General features: G+C 39.3%; 1 protein-coding gene across 1 annotated transcript in view; it reads right to left on the bottom strand.

Moving 5' to 3' along the window:
* The window catches only part of LANCL2 (LanC like glutathione S-transferase 2), a 50,171-nt gene that overhangs the window by 5,663 nt on the left and 22,934 nt on the right, over positions 1 to 21,574 (bottom strand). Inside the window, exons 2-8 of the mRNA XM_078442596.2 lie at positions 19,823 to 19,940; positions 15,424 to 15,631; positions 14,228 to 14,375; positions 13,064 to 13,210; positions 9,350 to 9,532; positions 1,176 to 1,352; positions 822 to 894 (exon numbers count right to left, since the gene is read on the bottom strand). Of these exons, the coding sequence (XP_078298722.1) occupies positions 822 to 894; positions 1,176 to 1,352; positions 9,350 to 9,532; positions 13,064 to 13,210; positions 14,228 to 14,375; positions 15,424 to 15,631; positions 19,823 to 19,940 (1,054 nt within the window). The remainder of the gene's footprint in view (positions 1 to 821; positions 895 to 1,175; positions 1,353 to 9,349; positions 9,533 to 13,063; positions 13,211 to 14,227; positions 14,376 to 15,423; positions 15,632 to 19,822; positions 19,941 to 21,574) is intronic.

Raw genomic sequence — 21,574 nt, 5'->3', positions numbered from 1 at the left:
TGTTTCCGATTCTGTGTCTCCCTCTCTCTCTGCCCCTCCCCCGTTCATGCTCTGTCTCTCTCTGTCCCAAAAATAAATAAAAAACGTTGAAAAAAAATTAAAAAAAAAAAATTCAATCATTTATACCTTCTGAAGTTTACTTTGGAATATAAGATGTACCTTTTAGAGCGACAAGTTCTTAAAAGTTATCATCAATTTATCCTTTGCCCTTTGATTTCTGTGGCTTAAATGATAAATTATCCAATTCTCACACACACACACACACACACACACACACACACACAATATTCTCTATATTGTGCTTGTAGCAGAATTATTGTATTTGATTTCCTGTCATTGCTCATTCTTCAGAACTTTCTTCTGTACGCTTTTTACCAACTACTTCTAACTGCTCATATTGTCGAGTTACTAATATCAATTATTCATACTTATTTATATATCTAAAATAGTTAAATGTATTTAAATACTAAACATGTTTCCTGTGAGTAGATCAATATTATACGTATACAATATAACAGATGAAATGCAGAGGAGCAAACTTATTATTTCTTCTATTACTGACTAGCAAACATCCCATGTTCTGTCTGCATGTAGTCTTGACAAAAGATCGAGAAATATTTGAAGGACATTCGCATGTACACAAAATAGGTAAGGCAAAGAGACTCATAATTTTCAGCAACAAACTACTTGGTTCAGGTTATTTTATGGTTGTGGAGGTATAATTCAAGTAAGAATAAATGGACTAGAACCAGTGCACAGGGACAGGGGGACCAAATTCACCCACCCACATATTTAAACCTAGCTTTTTTGCTCGCTCTTACCTTCAAAGAGAGAATAAGGTCTGTCAGGAATGCGGCACCCATGTGCTCCATACTCTAGACACCACTCTGCAAACTAAGAGGAAGCATATTTAAGAGTGGAGATTTCTTTCACTTGGTGAAAAGGCAACAAACAAGACATTGCAATGATTCGCCAGGAATCTAATGAAGAAGATTCCCAGGCAACCAGAGAGGGGTCAACAGGGCACAGACAGGCTAGGGCATGGCTATGCCAGGAGAAGCAGGGGAGATCGTGGAGTTGAGAGAAACAGGTTCAGAAAGGAGAGGAACTTTATTTTTGGATTTTGCGTACGCTTTCCCGAGTGTTCAAATGTTGTTTACATAAAGACTCCTTACTTTGCAAGCTCGGTAGAGATACTTTTTGTCCTGTGTGAGATGGTACAGGGACAGGAAAGAATAGCCGTTCCCAGCCGTCCCATGGCAGATACCATAGCCCTTGCGAAGCAAACCTCGCTGCCAAATCACATCACTACACTCCATGGCTTCTTTCAGGTATTTCTCCTCCTTAAAGACCTGGGCAATGAAAAGTAAAGCAGTGTTAAAAGATGTTTTGAGGGGCGCCTGGGTGGCTCAGTGGGTTAAGCGTTTGACTTTGGCTCAGGTCATGATCTCGCAGTCTGTGGGTTTGAGCCCTGTGTTGGGCTCTGTGCTGATAGCTCCAAGCTTGGAGCCTGCTTTGGATTCTGTCTCCCTCCCTCTCTGCCCCTCCCCCACTTGTGCGCGCGCTCTCTCTCTCTCTCTCTCTCTCTCTCTCTCAAAAGTAAACAAACATTAAAAAAATTAAAAAAAAAAGATGTTTTGAATGTAAGTTAGTAAAATAGTTTCCCTTTCTGGTTAGTAAATTACACAACATTAGGAAACCTGAAGTGGCTCCTGGGGTAAAATGAGCACCCCCAGCAACACCATGGTGCAGCACCTCACAATCTACCCATCTCTTCCCCTTGTGCTCCTAGTTCAGGCTTCTGCAAAAGTAATTCTAAAATTTAGTTTAAAAAATCAGAATAAAAGATGTCAGAAAAAAAAATGGGGCACCTGGGTGTCTCAGTTGGTTAAGTGCCTGGCTCTTGATCTCAGCTCAGGTCACGGTCTCGTGGTTTGTGGGTTTGAGCCCCGTATCGGGCTCTGTGCAGACCATGTGGAGTTTGCTTAGGATTCTCTCTCTCCCTCTCTCTGCCCCTTCCCCACTCTCTCTGTCTCTCTCTCAAAATAAATAAACTTAAAAAAAAAAAAAAGCAACCAGAAACTCTTTGGTAAGATGTTTTGACACACATCGCCCATTCTGTACTGCCTAGAGCAAGGTACACCACCTACAGTGTTGAAACTTACGCTTATGTTGAAGGCACCTGAGGGGCTGAGGGATCTACAATGTTCTGCAGTGAAGAATACTCAACATCCTGGGTCAGCCACATTATCAGTAAGACCCTGATGGCCTGGCACTATCAGGGCGGGCGAGATCTGTCATGATCTATCACAGGGAAACCCGCACACAGCTTCCTGCTGGAGCAGACATGCCTGGGTTGCAGAACTTAATGGCACTGATTCCACTTAGTGGTTTATATGGACAGACACAAATGAGCTCAGCAAGGCAAATGCCTGGTAGGAGGAAGCTGTTTTTTTTGCCTCCTCATATTCCCTTTTAAACTGTCTTCTCTTTCTCCTCACATTTCATTAATTTTGTTTCTATAGTCCTTCCCTCGGAATCTGCTGTCTGTAATTTCCACTTGCTTATCACCTCATTCCATTCTACTGCAAATGAGTTTTGGGCAATGAATTAGAGGCAAGGGGGGCATTAGAGCTGATCTTTTTAGGGGTAGCAAATAGGATTCATCTACTTGTCAGTGATTAGTAGTGACCTCAAAAAAAAAAAGGGTGAACTGTGTGAATCAGGGTCTGTAGAGGGTAGGAGGAGGGAAAAGCGAGGGTCATTTGCATGTTACTCACTACTCCTGATCAAGAGTCTGTTCACCAGAGTCAGATGCAAGACTAACCCATGAAAGCCATTTGAGATGTGGGCTCTGGGGTCAGACTGCCTGCATTGGAATCTCAGCTCTGTGTGGCCTTGGACAAATCACTGAACTTCTTAGGTCTGTTTTCTCAACTATAAAAGGATACTATTTCCTCACCTCAGTGGCTTCTTATGCGTATTAATGACACCAAGTCAATCAGATGGGGGGGAAAAGTCTTTTCAATAAACAGTGTAGAAAGAATCAGATTTCCTGATGCTTAACAAACAAAGAACCTCTCTTGGGCTGCCTGGGTGCGTCAGTCGCTTAAGTGTCTGCATTCGGCTCAGGTCATGATCTTGGGTTTGTGAGTTCGAGCCCCGCATTGGGCTCTGTGCTGACAGTTCAGAGCCTGGAGCCTGCTTCAGATTCTTTGTCTCCCTCTCTCTCTGCCTCTCCCCCGCTCACACTGTCTCTGTCTCTCTCTCAAAAATAAACACTAAAAAAATTAAAAGCAAAAGCAAAGACCCACTCTTTTTACCTCACATGCACAATTCTAATATACAAAATATACACGTAACATACAAAAGTTAACTGGAGATAGTTCATAGTTCTAAATGTAAAATCTAAATCTGTGCAGTTTGTAGGAGAATATTCTCTGTATAATCTGGGGGTAAGTAAAATTTTGTGACAACTGATAAAGGGAAATCTCACTAAAGTGGAGTTGGGAGGTTAGAAGGGAAAGCCTCAGCACTAGAGTCCCTTCCAGGAAGGCTTGTCAATTCCAGACCCCACCAGAAGAGGAAACAGAAAAGAATCATTACAGGCCCCAACAGGGAATAAGGTTCATTGCATCTTCTACAAGAAATCGACTACCCCTGCAACGCAGCCAATGAGAAACTGTCATCACTCTGAACTCTTGCTTTTTCCTAATGGACTTACATTCAAAACAAGTCCTCCCCCTTCCTCCTCCATAACACGGTTCTCTCCTTTGTTGGACTTGCCTGTGGTTTTGCCATAGCCTGCACATGCCAGGATGTAATTCTCTGCTGTTCTTGAATAAGCCCATTTTGCTGGTAAAATAACTGGCTGTTTTATTTTTTAGCTTAACAATTTCTTAAACAAGACACAAAAAGAAATTACCATTAAAAACACTTGATAAAACACAGACTTTATCAGAATCGAAAACTCCCTTCATCAAGAGATACCATAAAGATGATGATTAGCTCAACTATAAAATTATTTCCAAACCATATAACCTGACAAAGACTTGTAACAGAAGATATGGAGAATTCTTAAAGCCCAATAATAAAAAGATAAAAGAATAAAGCAACAGGGGAAAAAGAAACGAAGAGATAATTTAACAAAGGAAGATATACAAATGACCCATGAACAGGCAAATCTGCTCATCATTAATCTTCAGGAAGATGCAAATTACAACTACAATGAAATAGCCACCAGAATAAAATCAAAATGACTTAGAATACCAACTGTTGCCAAAGATGAGGAGAACCCTCTTACACTGCTGATGGGACTATAAAAGGCACAACTATTACTCTGTGCAAAGCTTTGGCAGTTTCTTACAAAACTGCAGCTACTTTCTGATCAGCAATTCTACTCCCAGGTATTGGCCCCAAAGACCTGTACAAGTGTTCATAGCAGCTTATTCATTAAAATAAGTGAAACTGGAAAACAATTAATAAACTGTGCTATGTTTATGGAAGTGATTTTTAAACTTAGGAAGGTATCATGATCTTGAGGAAGGAGGAAAGAAAGTAGAGTTTGAAAGAATCTCTCCAGGTGAGTCTGATATGCACCCCTAAGTATTCCATATTTCAAATAATCGACTTACAAAGGAGCCTCTGGAACACAGTTTATATGAAAACATTTTCTGATGCATGGTCAACAGCTGACCATCAAGGAGCATTTCTGCTAGAATTCTATTCTGGGGTTTTCGGTGCCAGCACGTAGGTGCAGGAGCAGGAAAGGCACAGTGGTTTCACACTTGAGCGTGAAATCGAAACATTATGTTGATACCACTTTGGTATGATTTACGTGGTTTTTGTGGGCATCATATTTGTAAATACCTTTCCAAATACAATTTTCATCTGACCAATGTTGGCATTTGTTTATAGTGGCTGAATCCATACAAACTGCTAATACCAGAGGGTCCATATGTGTAGTTAGAAGAAGGTAGAATTTGTTATCATTACCTGTAATTTACTGTCAGATAATCAAGAACTGATTATAACTATTCAGCAAAATAGCTTCCAGCTATAGGGTCCACAAACATAATTTGTTAGAAAGTCATTTGCAATTAATAAAATTCCTAATACAGCATATTGTTAAGACCCTGACATTTTTTTCAAGGATCATCTAAACTACTATAGAATTTTAAATTAACAAATAATACATGTTCATACAAAGTGGAGTACACTCAACTACCCACTGCAACTTGATTAGCATCTATAGGAAGGGAAAACAAATTAAGTGAGCCTCCACTCAATTTATAGTTTTTTTTTAAGTTTATTTATTTATTTTGAGGGGTGGGTAGGGAAGGAGGGGACAAAGAGAGAGAGAGAGAGAGAGAGAGAAAAGGTGAGCAGGGCAGGGACAGAAAGAGAGAGGGAAAGAGAGAGAATCTCACTGTCAGCGCTGACACTGATGCTGGGCTTGAACTCAGAAACTATGAGATCATGACCTGAGCCGAAATCAAGAGTTGGACATAGAACCAACTGAACCACCCAGGCGCTCCTATAGTTTTATGTGTGAAGGATATTAATAAATTTTCAAATACTTGAAAGCCTTATGTTTTCATAAGCATTCTTGAAGAACTTCTGAGTTGACATGCCAGCATGAGAAACTGTTGAAAACTTATTACACAAAATGTAAGCACTTCCTAATTCTGAGACCCCTTCAATGAATGCAGATCCTCTTGAGTTAACAAAAACCTAAGAAAAAATGGAGCCTAGAGCTGTGTTTCTCTAGCTTTGCACTTCCAACCCCGCTCCTGCCCACACCACCCTCTGCCTCGGCCAAACAAAAATCTCACCCTCTACTCTCTGACTCTGAAAATATATTCTTACCCCTAATTGTAAAACTATGTTCTAGAAGACTTTTCAAATTGCCATTGATGCCCTCTTCCCCAAAAGATTCTGGTGTTTCTCGCCCTCCTCATGTTTGACTGGCGATGTAAATGGACAAAATGAAGTTTCAGTGATGAAGAATGGGATCTTAACGGGTTTTGCTCCACACTTTCTAGAAGACAGGAATTTCTGTGTTGGAATAAGCAGGGCAAGGACAGGCGTTCAAATGATATTCTGAATGAAAGCCGCACAGGCAGCAGGGGGTCTGCGCCACCTGTGGCACAACCAGGAGCAGAGCTCTGCTACGTGTGACCAGCACAGGTGCAAACGGATGGTGGTGACAAAGGATGGTGGTGACGGTCAGCAGGGCTAATAGACATGGACCTCCCCAGGATGACGGCCCCGCTGGAAGCCCTGACACCTCATTACTGCTTCCCACTGGCTCAGGGGTGGGGGTGGGGGAGACCCTCAGAAGCCAAGACTATGGGCCACCAGGAGTGCCCCCCTCTACAGTTTATCCCCTTTAATGTGAAAGAGAAAAGGGAGTCTGGCAAACAAAAGCTTTCATATTTTAACAAAGTCCTACATCTATTTTGAATATCAGAGTGTCCTTGTTTGTCAACAATATACTTAGATATTATGGTTGGATATTTATAATATTATAAACTTAGCTCTATGTCATTGAAGTTCCAATGATTGCTCTAGAGCTCCAATAAAGGGAGGCAGTGACTTGAACAAAATTCTGTTTTAATTTAAAGGCTGAGGTATTAATAGTTAAGAAGATGAATCATTAAATTCGTCTGATTTCCAAAGTGTATTTCATTGTGCCTTGCTCTTACCAAATATCCTAAACTTTCTATTTTCTTGAATGCTCATACCTGAATTTTATATTATTTGAATATTTTAGCTATTACTATTGTAGGGAGACTAAAAGATTCTGAAAAATTTGCCTAAATTATGAGAGATACATAGTTAGTCACAAGGGGAAAATAAAACTGATTCAGAGACCAGTTCTCTTGTTATTTTCAGGTAGAAATGTGAATTCTGCTTCATTAATTCCATCTACTTCCTCAAAACTAAGGGACTTTGCCAAAACACTAATCAATCTTTGTGATTATTGTCATATACTTTGATATATGAGCAACAACCTCCAACATCAAATATTATAAATAAAAATGTATTTAAAAAATAAAATTATGAAAAAAGCATTGGTTACAATCCAATTAAAAAACGCACAGAGGGCGTAACTGGGTGGCTCAGTCAGTTATGATCTCATGGTTTGTAAGATTGAGTCCTGTGTTGGGCTCTGCTGCTGACAGCACAGAGCCTGCTTGGGATTCCTTCTCTCCCTCTGTCTCTGCCTCTTCCTTGCTTGTGCTCTCTCTCTCAAAATCAACAAATAAACTTATTAAAAAAAGGGCAGAGGATCTGAATAGACATTCTTCCAAAGAAGACATACAGATTACCAACACACAAATGAAAAGATGCTCAACATCACAAATCATCAGGGAAACAGAAATCAAAACCACAACGAGTTATCACCTCACACCAGCGAGAATGGCTAAAATCAAAAAGACAAGAAATAACAAATGTTGGAGAGGATGTAGAGAAGAAAAAACCTTGTACACTACTGATGGGAATGCAAATTGGTTTAGCCACTACGGAAAACAGTATGGTGGTTCCTCAAAAATTTTAAAGTAGAGATACCATATGATCCAATAATTCTACTATTAAATATTTATCCAAAGAAAACAAAAACACTAATTCAAAAAGGTATGTGTACTCTATGTCTATTGCAGCGTTATTTATAATAGCTAAGAGGGTGTGCATGGAGCCTACTTCAAACAAACAAACAAAATCAAACATGAATCTAAGACAAAAGATAAATCCATCTGAAACTTAAAGTTACACAGAAAAAAAAAATTAAAAATAAAAAAAAAAAGAGTGATTAGGGGTGCCTGGTTAAGTCGGTTAAGCGTCCGACTCCGGCTCAGGTCATGATCTCGCGGTCCGTGAGTTCGAGCCCCGCATCGGGCTCTGTGCTGACAGCTCAGAGCCTGGAGCCTGTTTCAGATTCTGTGTGTGTGTCTCTCTCTCTCTGCTCCTGCTCATGCTCTGTCTCTGTCTCAAAAATAAATAAAAACATTTAAAAAAATTTATAATAGCTAAGATATGGAAGCAATGTTTGTGTTTATATATACATATAAAATATATATAATGGAATATTACTCAGCCATATAAAAGGATGAAATCATGCCATCTGGGACAACATGGATGGACCAACAAGGTATTGTGCTAAGTGAAATAAGTCAAGACTGAGAAAGGCAAATACCATATGATTTCACTTGTATGTGGACTCCAAACAGAAAAATGAATAAAATAAAGAGCAGAATCAGACCTGCAAATACAGAGAACTGATGGTTGCCCAGGGGGAGGAGGTGGGGCGACGGGCAACATGGGTGAAAGAGAGTAGGAGATACGGGCTTCCAGTTGGGGGGTAAGTCACAGGAATAAAAGGCACAGCCTAAGGAATAGAGTCCAAGATACTATTAAAGTGTTGTATGGTGACAGATGGTAGCGCACTTGTGGTGAGCCTGGGAGAACATATAGACTTGTGGAATCACTATGTTGTACACCTGAAACGATTACAACATTGTGTGTCGACTATGTTCAAATAAAAAATTTAAAAAATAATAAAATGTGTTAAGTCTCCTAAAAAACGTGCTTGGAAACATTTTTTCTCTGAGAACATCCATTATTTTTTCCAAGAAAGGACAAAACACTTAAGGGTTATAGAATATAGTAAGCTGTTTGTAATTTCAACTTCTATGTAATAAAATATTAAGAAAACACATTTAAAAAACACTGGAAAACAAAGCAGCAGCACTGTTTGCTTTCAACTTAGAAGATAATTCTTAGTCCAGGAGAGAAATCAAATGTATTCTTAATATTGTGCCCAAATGCATCTGGACAGTACCAGAAGACATCGGTAAAGGTACTGCCTATTTTCAGATAATATTCCATATGTGTAAAACTTTGAACATCACACCCATCCCTTATGAATAATTTTATAACAATTTTAAACTCAAATTTAAAAGCCCCTGAATAAGCATCATCATCCAGCAATAAAGGCTTATTCAAGCAAGAAAATAAAATGATGGGAAGTCAAACAAAAAAGCATTTGGTTATAATAGTGCCTATTGCCTTACTGGATATTCACACTCAGGATAAAAATCATTACTCTGCCGTTGGCTAGATTTTCTTTTACAAGTGAATATAATCGCTGTCAACACACACACACTTGGAGCTCCGACCATAGGAGTGACCAAGTGAAACAGGGAGACTTCATTTTCTAAAAACATTAATTCTAAAAAGCTTTTAGTTTGCAATCAAATGTGCTGGCCAAAATCTAACTGAGAACCTGGTGGAAAAACCGAAGCTCTGAACAGTAAATGCTTGTGGTACACATGGCAGTACTGACCTTGTAAGCCTGCGTAAGCATGTGGATGACGCCCGGGGCACCGTGGCACCAGTGGACCAAGCGATCGGTCTCATTGCTTAATGACGAAGGGTAATTCCCAGATCGGAATCTCTTGTGGCGCACGTAATCAATACTAGGTTTCACCATTTCTGTCAAGGTCTCTTGGTCCACTTTTGCTGCTGGCTTTAAACAAATAAAAACAGAACATTTAATTTCTTTTTCCTTATGTGTTTTTTAAGCCTTTGTACTGTAGCTAGTATAATAAAGCATCGATTACCTGGAATACTGAGGAGCATCTAAAATTAAAATTAATTCAATTATCTGGTTATTTAAGACTTGGATAGACCTTTTGTTTCAAATTTTTTTGATGTTGAAGACAGTCCGAAGGCCATCTGCTGGAGAATTCCCTCTCGCTCAGGGTAGGCCTTCACCTGACTGAATGAGGCCCACCCACACTGCGGAGGGCAAACTGCTTTACTAGAAGAAGTCCATGCATTCGTAGGAGTGCCAACAACACCGACTCCCTCTTGTTCACATTTGCTCAGGGACCTCTCTTGTGGCCGTGTATTCTGGGCCACTTGGAGATTAATATACATTCCTTAGAAATAACTGCTGCGGCAAGGATGGGGGAAGCCTGTTTTGGCCTCCCAGGAGTCTGTCAGAGATAACACAGTCTTTCCCCTTCCTGATGCACAGGTGGGGCCCTGAGATCTCACTAAAGAGTAGCTGCCCATTAGGTGTGTGCAAGCCCTTTGAGGTGTGTGCAAACCCTCTGATCTCACTGCAACACTCTTCTGCATGTCCCCTCCCTCCACAAAATCTACGGACTAAGGTCTGGACTTTGCAGAAAATAATTATGCAGGTGCCATGGATCATCCCCTACTGACACTCCCCCCCACCCACCCCGACCCTCGTCAGTAAGGTACCCTGAAGAAAAGTCTGTGTAAACTCCATGGAGTGGCCTACTTTGTTTTCTGCCTTCTCAGTTGGGGGATACTTTACCATCCCTCCCCTTATGTTCTAACACCATTCAATTTTTTTTAACGTTTATTTATTTTTGAGAGACAGAGAGAGAGAGAGAGAGAGTGAGTGAGTGGGAGAGGGGCAGAGAGAGAGGGAGACACAGAATTTGAGCCAGATGTGGGGCTCGAACTCATAAACGGTGAGATCATGACCCGAACCGAAGTCGATGCTTAACGAACTGAGCCACCCAGGCGCCCCTACACCATTTAAATGTAAATCTCACCCCAAATACCCTCATAGAAACATCCAGAAGAATGTCTGACCACATACCTGGACACTTTGGCCCAGCCAAACTGAAACACAGTATTAACCATCAGAGACAGCTATCTAACATTTTTAGTGGGAACTTTGAAACACCTGTATCTGTAGACCTTTACCTAAGCGGTTTCTCCAAAAACAACCAAAACATCCCACTTCAACCCCCCTCGTGAGGTGAAGGCAGTGATGCCAACGGGTAAGAGAGGCGGTAGTGCGTGATGCTGGTCGTGGGGACAGGTAGGTCTCCCCTCACACCCTGAAGACATCCAGCCAAGCCCCCTGTGTTCAGTTCTATGCTTCACTTCAACTGTCCTCTACACCAGCTTTCTTGAATTGAAAGATCTGGTTCGGTTTCTCCAGAACATTTCCTTTTGTCTCCAGTAGGAGTTAGGGGAGGGCCAGTCACTGTGCAGGGTGATCTTATTGGCAGAAGTCCAACTGCTCTGTATAAAGTTTTCAAAGAAGCCCCCTCGCTGCCCAAACACCATGCCCCACACGCACGCATCTCTCGGTCTTTGATAGTAACGGCACATTAAGTTCCTGAGTGCTGGGTTTTACAGGACAAACCAGCTTGCTTCTTGCTGGCATCCTCTTTTTCAGACACCTATGTGTGATCTTGCTCTGTCCTGCCTGGTCACCTGCCATTCTTTCATCTACTCTCAGTCTACACGTTTGTAGTCTGGGGCTCCAGATGTGTCCTAGTCTCATCAAGAAGTTAGGTTTCTGGTTTATTGTTGTCCTTGCTGTTTTGGGATGATTTTCAAGAGGAGAAATGTGTTTATTCTGCCATCTAGAAAGTGGAGTTTCAGTCATGTTTTAAAAGTTTTTTGTGTGTACTGTTGTGACAGCCTTCCAAATGAAACTGCATGGGAGAACCGTCCACCGCCACACTGACCCACGGCTGCATGGTAGACTGGCACTAAACGCAGGGGTGGTGGGGGAAGAGCCGCGTGTACCTGGCCCTTGTGAGCGAGCTTTGGCACACAGCTGCTTAAGAGATTGCTACAAGAAAACCGACGCTGATTTCCATACAGAATTCTGGGTAAATAATGGTGCCATGTTCTTCACTTTAAAAGCAGACAAGGGGACAATTTTGTGACCTGTGTTTCTCTCAAGGAAACCCTTATTATCTAACAAAATTAACCTAGACACTTCAATCTAAACTAAGTGATGTCTTATTGGTGTGGTTTTCATATGGTTATGATTCCCATAAGGGTGTCACTTAAGAAGAAAAGTTTCAAAAGCTAGTGTCAAAATATTTTTCTGGGGAAACAGAAAACACACACAAATCACCAACTTCCCAGAATAGCAGTGCTATTTTTAAATGAAATGCAATTCTAGTTACTTTGGAAACATGTGTCTGCACTATAAAGAAAATCCACAAATTGGAGTATATGTTTTATTTTTCTAGAATAAACAACGACAACTAGTTACCAGAAAATGGGGGTTTAGCCCTGTTTAAATATGAATTTCCTTTAGTGATAGAGTAAGTTTTTGAAAAAAAATTTTTTAAATTTTGAGAAAGAGAATAGTGTCAGTGGGGGAGGGGCAAAGGGAGAGGGAAACACAGAATCCGAAGCAGGGCTCCAGGCTCCAAGCTGTCAGCATAGAGCCCGACATGGGGCTCGAACTCACAAACTGTGTGATCATGACCTGAGCCGAAGTTGGACGCTTAACCGACTGAGCCACCAGGTGACCCATGGTAGAGTAGGCTTTCAAAAAGGATGTGAAGTAAAATTTTTAAAAAGAAGTATAAAGGTTTTTGGTTAAAAAGATCTAAATTCTAATAACCCACACTCCTTGACTTACCAGCTTTGCGATTTTCAGCATTAACTACTCTTTTATGGGTGTGGCAGATAAAGAAAGGTTTAATTAAAGAAAAAAAGTAGGCTGTGTCTACAGTGGGGAAGGGAGGTCCAGGCCATGGGGCTGGAAGCAGGTTGAAGCAATATTTGGGGTGGGGTCTCTGCCTGCCTGATGGAAGTGAGTATTTAATTCAGCAGATGTCACGGATGATTGAGAGACCAGATCATCATGACAACAGTAAACTAGTTGAAAATTTAGAACACAACTGACAGCAAGTTGGGGGTATTTGAACATGAGAAAGTCTCTACCCAGTCTGGATGCTGGAGGCTCTTTCTGCTTCCCTCCATTCAAAGGGTTCCTACTACAATGAGCAGAAAGACATAGAAGAAAAATGCAGGCAGCAGGCACCTCACTAACCCAGTACAAAAGTGCATGCAGGACGCACACTCTTGGACTTCACTGCTTGGGGTTCATGAAGCAGAGCATAAATATCCATGATTCAGTGTAGGATCCTTATTTAATTTCAGTCTGCTGGATTTACACTAACATTTCAGGCCCCATTTCCCATCCGATCAAATATTTTATACTGTAGTCACTGTATTGGTATTCCAGAGTATTCTTATTTACCTGCATTAACATGTAGTAGATTCCAGCCATGCCATGGGCTGCTCCAACGTACTGCTTCCTGTGCCACTGATACAACAGCGGACAGCGGTCAGCCTTCCTTTCTTCCCTTGACAGGGTCTTGCCTGATTCAATAATGGCATTGACTACCTATGGAGATTATGAAGACAGCGTTAAGTACCTTGTTTTTGTCTAATTAACAACATGTCTTTACATAGATTACTTAATCCAAAAATCTGTAAGCAGTGAATAGCACCACTGTTATCTTTACTTTATAAATTAATAAATAGAGGCAGAGAGAAATCAGAAGACAATCTCAGAGTAGAAAAAGACATCAGGGAGTCAAACCAAGAAATTAAAAGTTCTTTGCATGAACAGTTCACTGGAATCTAGAAAAACTTCCTAAAAGAACTTTCCCAGACTGCTTAGTTGCCTTGTAACTGCAATGTTTGCTCCAAAAGACCGGCCCTACATCTTCCAGGAAAGGCTGGAGGAACTGGCCTTATTTATGAACGGCTAATGAAATGCCCGCAGCATGCAGGGTTTTAGTTAAATCCAAAGAATATCATACCTGTAATGACTACATGGCAAAGACACAAACCGTTTCCTCATATCCTCTCTCCCCTCATACTTTTGGTAACAGTGCTCCAAGTTTTCACTGGGCACCTGGGCTCTGAGCTACAGACAGACACGGTCCTCTGAACAAGTTCTGGCAGTGAAGTGTGAGCAGGAGTGAAGCAGACAACCTCTAGATTGTGGCCTTAAAAAACAAGCTGCTTTGCTGCTCAAGTAGCTTGGGTCTTGCAGATAAGGGCATGCCCCTGGGACATAGCAGAACAGGACAGAAGAACCTGGATCCTTAGCCATATTCCCAGGACTGCCTAACCAGTTCAGATACCTCATGACCAGAAATAAACATCCTATCTTTTGAGAGATGCTGTTGTTTGGTTCTAGTAAAAACAGGTGAATTAATAGTGGCCTAAGAGGACAGATTTTTACAAAACGTACCTAGAAAGGAAAAAGAGGAGCTATTCGGTGATTTTATGACATCCCTTAAGAAATTACTGCTACCCAGAAGCAGAGTCCAGCCACTAATGCTGCTCTGTGCTGACAGGCTGGGATGGTAGACAGAGCGCGCACCCACCGTTGCCGGCAGCCCCACTGTACCTCTTTAATAGCTGACTCACACACCGTGCCCGGGCCGATCTCCGTGTTCAGGTAGAGTAAGGCGTACAGATAACCTGCCCGTCCATAGAGCAGCTCATCGGGAAGGTCCGAATCTCGGCACACAATCGTCTTCTGGAGCTGCAGAAGTCTACCCACCAAGAAAAATTCTGTTTTCCCAGACAGTGTCTGAGATACCTCTTCCTGAAACTGTCAATAACCCCATCACTTTAGGAATTACCTGTTACTTTAAATTTAAAACCGAGTTTACAACATACTGAAAAAAAAAAAAACAAACAAACCCACCCCACCCAAACAACCAAAACTTTTCCACTACACTAATTTCTCTCTCAGATATCAAATTAATAACAAAACACTCTTCGGTTCAAAATATCTACCTTTAGGGACGCCTGGGGGGGCTCAGTCAGTTAAGCGCCCGACTTTGGCCCAGGTCACGATATCACAGTTCCTGAGTTCAAGCCCCGCATCAGGCTCTGTGCTAACCCTGCAGACCATGCTTGGGACTCTCTCTCCCCCTGTCTCTCTGCCCCTCTCCTGCTCTCTCTCAGAATAAATAAAATAAAAAAAAAAAATCTACCTTTACATCTAGTCTAAACGATATAAGAGATGATATTCAATTTTGAAATCCAGAATGATTTAAAATTTAAAAGAAAAGAGTACTAAAATGTAGTCAATGCTTGGGAACTAGCTTGAGTCATTCTGTCTTTCAAAAAACATCAACCAACTAGCATGTGCCACACACTCCACCAGACCACGGGCGTGAGCCCTGATTTCTCCCTCTTCAAAAGAGAATATAAACCAGTTATTTTAGGTGCAATAAAAGTTTTACACTAATTGTTCCAAAACAATTGAACCTAAAAATAACTTAGTTATGATAGCGAACCTAAGGCATAGGCTAATTTTCATGCAATGAAGGCAACCAATTACTTAGGAAAAGATTAAAGTAACATGAAGTAACATGTTTATTGCTCCCCAAATGAAGGCAGACACAGGCTTGGATAGAAAGGAGACATGTGATCTTATCATTATGTTCCAATTAATATATAACCTCTTCACTTCTTGGAAAGGCCTGTTTGCAACAAGAGATGAATTAAAAAATAATTTTTTTTGAATATCTTTCTACAGCAACACCTTGAATTGAGAATTTAGAGAAAATACTTCCAGTTTTAAAAACTCACTTTGTGATGCATTCCTGGGACTCACAATCACTTTTGAGTTTATGATACACCACAGCTCCTACTGCAAGGGGTCCAGCATCTCCACACAGGAAAGTGACCCTGCGGCCATTTAGATTCCGAAGTGTTCTCTTTACATAATCCAGGGATCGGAGCAGGTAGGTCTGGTCACATGTGACCCGGTACAGCTGCAGGTATAAAAGGGCTATGCCTAGAATAATGCCCCACCCCCAAAGAAAAGCATTATTACCTTTCTTTTTCACCTTCAGGATGTTATTTTATGATTACACGAAAAACTACATAAAACCTGTTTCTGAAGGAGCCTCGTCCAACAAATTACACATGATACATCTTTTAAAAACAGAAAGATGGGGTGCTGGGTGGCTCAGTCAGTTGTGTGTCTGACGCAGGATTTCAGCTCAGGCCATCATCTCATGGTTCGTGGGATCGAGCCCCACATTGGGCTCTACGTTGACAGAGTGGAGCCTGCTTGGGAGTCTCTCTCTCTCTCTCTCTCTCTCTCTCTCTCTTTCTCTCTCTACCTGCCCCTCCTCCACTTGTGCTTTCTCTATCGTTCTGTCTCTCAAGTTAAAAAAAAAAAAAAAAAGGAAAATAAAAACAGAAAAAAAAAAAAACTCAGGGAAGAAAAGGCTAAACCAAGTTTAAATCCATTATCCTACTAATTGCTCTGATAGTGATTCAATACCTCCTAGACAAGGTAAAATGTATGACTTCCCACACATTCCCATTTTCTGTACATTCATTTTAAGATCTTATCCCTTCTCCTCTGTATTTTAAGCTAACTTGGATCCTTTTTACTTCTCATATAATCATTTCCTCCTATCCCATCCTAAATTAAATTATCACTTTCTAAATTTTACACCCTCCTTTCCAATTTTCCTATTTCTCACAATTTTTCAATTTCTTTAGTGACCAACATATCCAAATGACCAACCAACCAGTGATCAACTCACTGTTTATGGACTAGCTATCTGATGCAGAGTAAGGTAACGAACACAGAAGACAGAGTTTATCACGTATGTAACCTTCCTATTTAAAAAAATATTTTTTAATGTTTTTATTTTTGAGAGAGACAGAGGTGAGCAGGGGGAGGGGCAGAGAGAGAAGGGAACACAGAATCCAAAGAAGGCTGCAGGCTCTGCGCTGTCAGCACAGAGCCCCACGCGGGGCTTGAACCCAGGAACCGTGAGATCATGATCTGTGCTGAGGTCAGATGTTCAACCAACTGAGCCACCCAGGTGCCCCAACAACCTTCCTATTTTAGATTAAGGAACAAATCCAGGCACTCAAGTGAACCAGAGAGGGGCCTTTTTCTGGAAACCTATAGAGGATGACCTGTTCGGCTTCTGAAAGCCTGCTATTATTCCTGGACCCCAGTCACTATGACAGCTAAGTAAAAGAAATGAATCTGTATAAATATATACTTACTGAAATATATTGCAGAAAAAGTATTGATAGAAATGATATGATGGTGAAAAGGACACAATAAATATTTATTCATGTTTCAACTGGGATTCTCTAATATTATGTTCTTTGTCTAATATCCACTCTCATTTCTATTATTTTTCATTTTGCTTTAATTTTTTCACTTGAGTATAGCTGGCACACAATGTCACAGCAGTTTCACGTGCACGTCACAGCATGGTCATTCAACATCTCTGTATGGTACACTATGCATTTTGCTTTTTACATTTCTCTAAATAGGTAGTTTCTTTTTTCTTTAACTCTCCATTTCAGGGTATCCTACTTCCCTTTCAAATTCTTAACATCTCTCTCTCTACATATATTTGAAAAGACCTTTTCTCATTACTCATTTCTTTAAAGCTTTTAAGTCGAACAGCTATAAAAGTACCATATTTGTAAGCCTAGAAAAAATAGCCTTCCATATGAATTGCTTATAAACTCCTAGAGTTAAGGTTTTTTTTGTATTCAAAAAATTGACATTATAAACATAGAAAGCAAGTTAAAAGTTACAAATTTCAAACATAATCACTATAGAAGGTTTACAAATAAGTACTTCATGATTGACTGAGAAATCCATAAAAATAGAATGATGATGTGGTCAGCTTGTGACTCTAAAAACCTATAGTTATGTGTATTCAATGCTTAAATATTTTATTTATTTATTTATTTATTTATTTATTTATTTATTTAGTTAGTTAGTTAGTTAGTTATGAGCAAGAACAAGCAAGCAGGGGAACGTGGCAGATGGAGAGAGGGAGAGAGTGAGAGAGGGAGGGAGGGAGGGAGAAGGAGAGGGAGAATCTTAAGCAGGCTCCATGCTCAGCACAGAGCCCGACACAGGGCTCAATCTCACAACCCTGAGATCATGACCTGAGCCAAAATCAAGAGTTGGCCACTCAGTTGACTGACATACCAAGGCACTCCACTGCTTAAACATTTTAAAGTAAATGACAGGCAAACTATTTTTTTTTTAAAGACATCCTTTCTGCCCTTGAAAACTTCAGTATAAACATCTAAAATATATAAACCTATTTTATAAGCCAAAGTAGCATTATAACTATCAAATTAATAATTAGTAAGGGAGACTGAGCTGTGGTTATTTTTTTGGTAAATATTTATGTCAGTTTTGGTACCAGTATTATCCTTGCTTCATAAAATAACAGGAAGTATTCCTTATTTTCCTATCTTTTGAAACATTTAAAAGGAGCAAAGGGGAAATGGGTTAAATGGGTGATGGGTATTAAGGAAGGCATCTCATGTTGGGATGAGCACTGGGTGTTATATGTAAGTGATGAACCACTAAATTCTACTCTTAAAACCAATATTATACTATATGTTAACTAACTAGAATTTAACTAAAATTTTGAACTAAACAACAAAAACTACTTCAAAACATATGTTTAAAACAAGAAAGATGTGATACACACACACACATATACATATGTACACACAATGGGACATTAGCCTAAAAAGAATGAAATCATGCCATTTGCAATGAAATAGATGGAGCTAGAATGTATTATGCTAAGCAAAGTAAGTCAGTCAGAGAAAGATTAAATACTGTATGATTTCCCTCATATGTGGGATTTAAGAAATAATACAGATGAACATAGGGAAAAGGGAAAAAAAAAGAGAGAGTAAAGGAAACCATAAGAGACTCTTAACTATAGAGAATAAACTGAGGGTTGATGGGCGGGGGGGGGGGGGGGGGGGGGTAGGTAGGGTAAATGGGTGATGGGCATTAAGGAGAGCATTTGTGATAAGCACTGGGTGTTATATGTAAGTGATGAATCACTAAATTATACTTCTGAAACCATTATTACACTATATGTTAACTAAGTAAAATTTAAATAAAACTTTGAAATAAAAGAAAAAGGTGTTTTAGGGAAAATCTGTGCTAAGAGTAACTATGTTGTTTTTCCTTTCAAAATATCCTTCTTTGAATTTACTTCAAGTTAGCCAAAATTATCTAAATTTATATTAAGATAAATTTCTTTGGCTGTATAAGTTGAACTAACTCCATTTCTTCCTGGGTTTAAAAGTTTGAAAAATTTAATTGTAATGTCATTTATGTAAATGTTGTATTCATAATAGACAAATATAAATAAAGCATCACAGAAATAAATATAAAAATAAACACAAAAAAAGATTAGGAACTTGTTCGATTGTGTATTGCAAAAGCAGGTATTGTATCGGTTCTCAGTATTCTAACATGTATACTTATGTCTATGCTGTTCATTGACTAAACTATAAAAGTTTAGCAAAGGCTATAAATCAATATGAAAATTATTATTGGCACTAATCATACTGTATAGTCTAATCCCTCAGAAGAAGGTCTTTATTTCCTTATACTCCCTAAGTAGTTATCATAATGTTCTGGCTACACGGTAAAATAATAAGAATATAAAGATTAGTTAAGGCAAGCTAACTTTGAAATTAAGTTTTTGGATGCAAAGTGTATTACTGGTTGCTTATTCAATTATTATCACTAAATTCAAAAGCAAAATCTTTATGTGTCCAAATGAGTCAAATGGGTACAAGCAATAGGTTAAATAGTTTAGGTACAATGGAGAAATCACATACCACAACTTGTCACAAAGATCAAAGTGTAAAGGCAAATAAACAACTGAACCTACAGCAAGTTATCTCTTATTATACATTTTCATAGATACCCATATATTAGGTCAAACAAATAATGCTATAAAAATATGACATACTACATATCAAAGTTCAAATTTCAGGCAGAAAAGATTTCTTTAGAAATAAAATTCCAAAGTATCTCATCACTGAAGAAGTTCAAGATTTTGTTTAAAGGGTATAAAACTTTACCACTTTAAAAGAAGAAAAATTTTAAATTTAAGTGTTACAATTGTAATCCCCAAACAGAACATCAATTAACTATACCCTATATTCTCACCTGTCCAACCAGTATAAGCAGAGCAATCATGTGGATCAGCTGTCTTGAGCCCCTCTTCCATTTGCTGTAGAAGATCTTTGATTTTGGTCTGGATTCGCCTTGTGAAATTATGAATGATCTGAGAACCAAAAAGAAGACATAAATTTAAATTGCATAAGAGTAGGGTAATATTGTAATAAATACTTTAGTAGTCTAACTTGTCAGAACATGAGACAGTAATCATATTACTTGGCCCATTTCAATGTTTCATTGGTTATAGGGTCTCTACTTTGATTTTATAAGGAAAATTGTTAAATGAGATAATGCCCTATATGGACTATAAGTCATTGGTAAAATTATAAAAAATAAGTTATAGAAACCAAAGGAAAAACTATTTCTTAAAAAAGACGGATTTGGGGCACCTGGGGGACTCGGTTGAGCATCCAACTCTTGATTTTGGCTCAGGTCATGATCCCGGAGTCGTGGGATTAAGTCCGGCATCCAGTCCATACTGAACATGGAGCCTATTTAAGATTCTCTCTCTCTCTCTCTCTCTCTCTCTCTCTACCCCTCTCCCCTGCTTGCGCTCTCTCTCTAAAATAAACATTTTTAAAAAGATGGATTAGACTAAACAAAAAAAGATGGATTCGACTAAATGTTAACTTCTACAAGTTAAAGAATATAAGAAAAAGATGATTCAAAAATTAATGACCAGGGGGAAATAACTGTAATAGAAAACAATATAATAAAAAAAGACTACAATAATACAGAAATAGATATAAAATTATTGATGTACTTTTTAAAAAGAAAAAATCAAAAATATTCAATCACTTAGAAATTATCGAAAAGAAAATAAATACAAGTACCATGGTTTGCCTTATCAGATTAACAAATAATAACACTGAAAAATATGAAGTCCCCATGCTGCTAGGAGCTACAGAAACAAGTATCCTTTTTCACTGCTGGTAGTCTTTCTCAAGAGAAACAGCAATATTCTTCTTTTTTTTCAAATTTTTTTTAACATTTTTGAGAGAGCAAGCACGAGTGGGGGAGGGGAGAGAGAGAGGGAGACACAGAATCTGAAGCAGGCTGCAGGCTCTGAGCTGTTCACACAGAGCCCGACATGGGGCCTGAACCCATGGACTAAGAGATCATGACAGAGATCAGGACCGAGCCGAAGTCTGATGCCCAATGGGCTGAGCCACCCGGGAGCCCCAGAAATATTCTTAAATAGGTAGCTGATAGTGTTCAGATTTTTATGTCTCTGATGATTTTTGAAAAATCTACTGCTACACAAATTGCTGAGGTATATTAAGATACGTGATTATGGTCATGAGGTTTTCTATTTATTCCTTTATTTATTTATTGCTTTCATGTATTTTGTAGTTCTGTTGTTAGACATAGACAAATTTATGACTGTATGTCCTCCTGACAGAGTGACTTGTTATCCTAATGAAATGTCCCTCTCTGGGACTATAGAGAAAATGTTTTTGTGTTATTGCACAGTTAGGGCTTTCAGGGCAAATTTTACTGAAATTTGGGGTTCTGAACCAAAAGTAAACTTTAGGAATTAAGTTACAATTGAATACATTGTGAGGACTCCAGAGAGGTTTACTTAATCCCAGAGGTATGTGTTTACATTTCTGGGGGCTGTATGTATTTCTGAGTAGTAAAACTGAAGACCAGTGGGCTTATCTTTTCATTGAGAGATTTATTTACACCCCCCCCCCCCACAAAGACTTAGATATTTGCAATGAAACTCTCAGAAGAAGG

This window comes from Panthera onca, chromosome A2 (genome assembly GCF_046562875.1).
Source record: "Panthera onca isolate mPanOnc1 chromosome A2, mPanOnc1 haplotype 2, whole genome shotgun sequence".
Classification (NCBI taxonomy): Eukaryota; Metazoa; Chordata; class Mammalia; order Carnivora; family Felidae; genus Panthera; species Panthera onca.
This window is presented reverse-complemented; position numbering and strand designations above follow the sequence as displayed.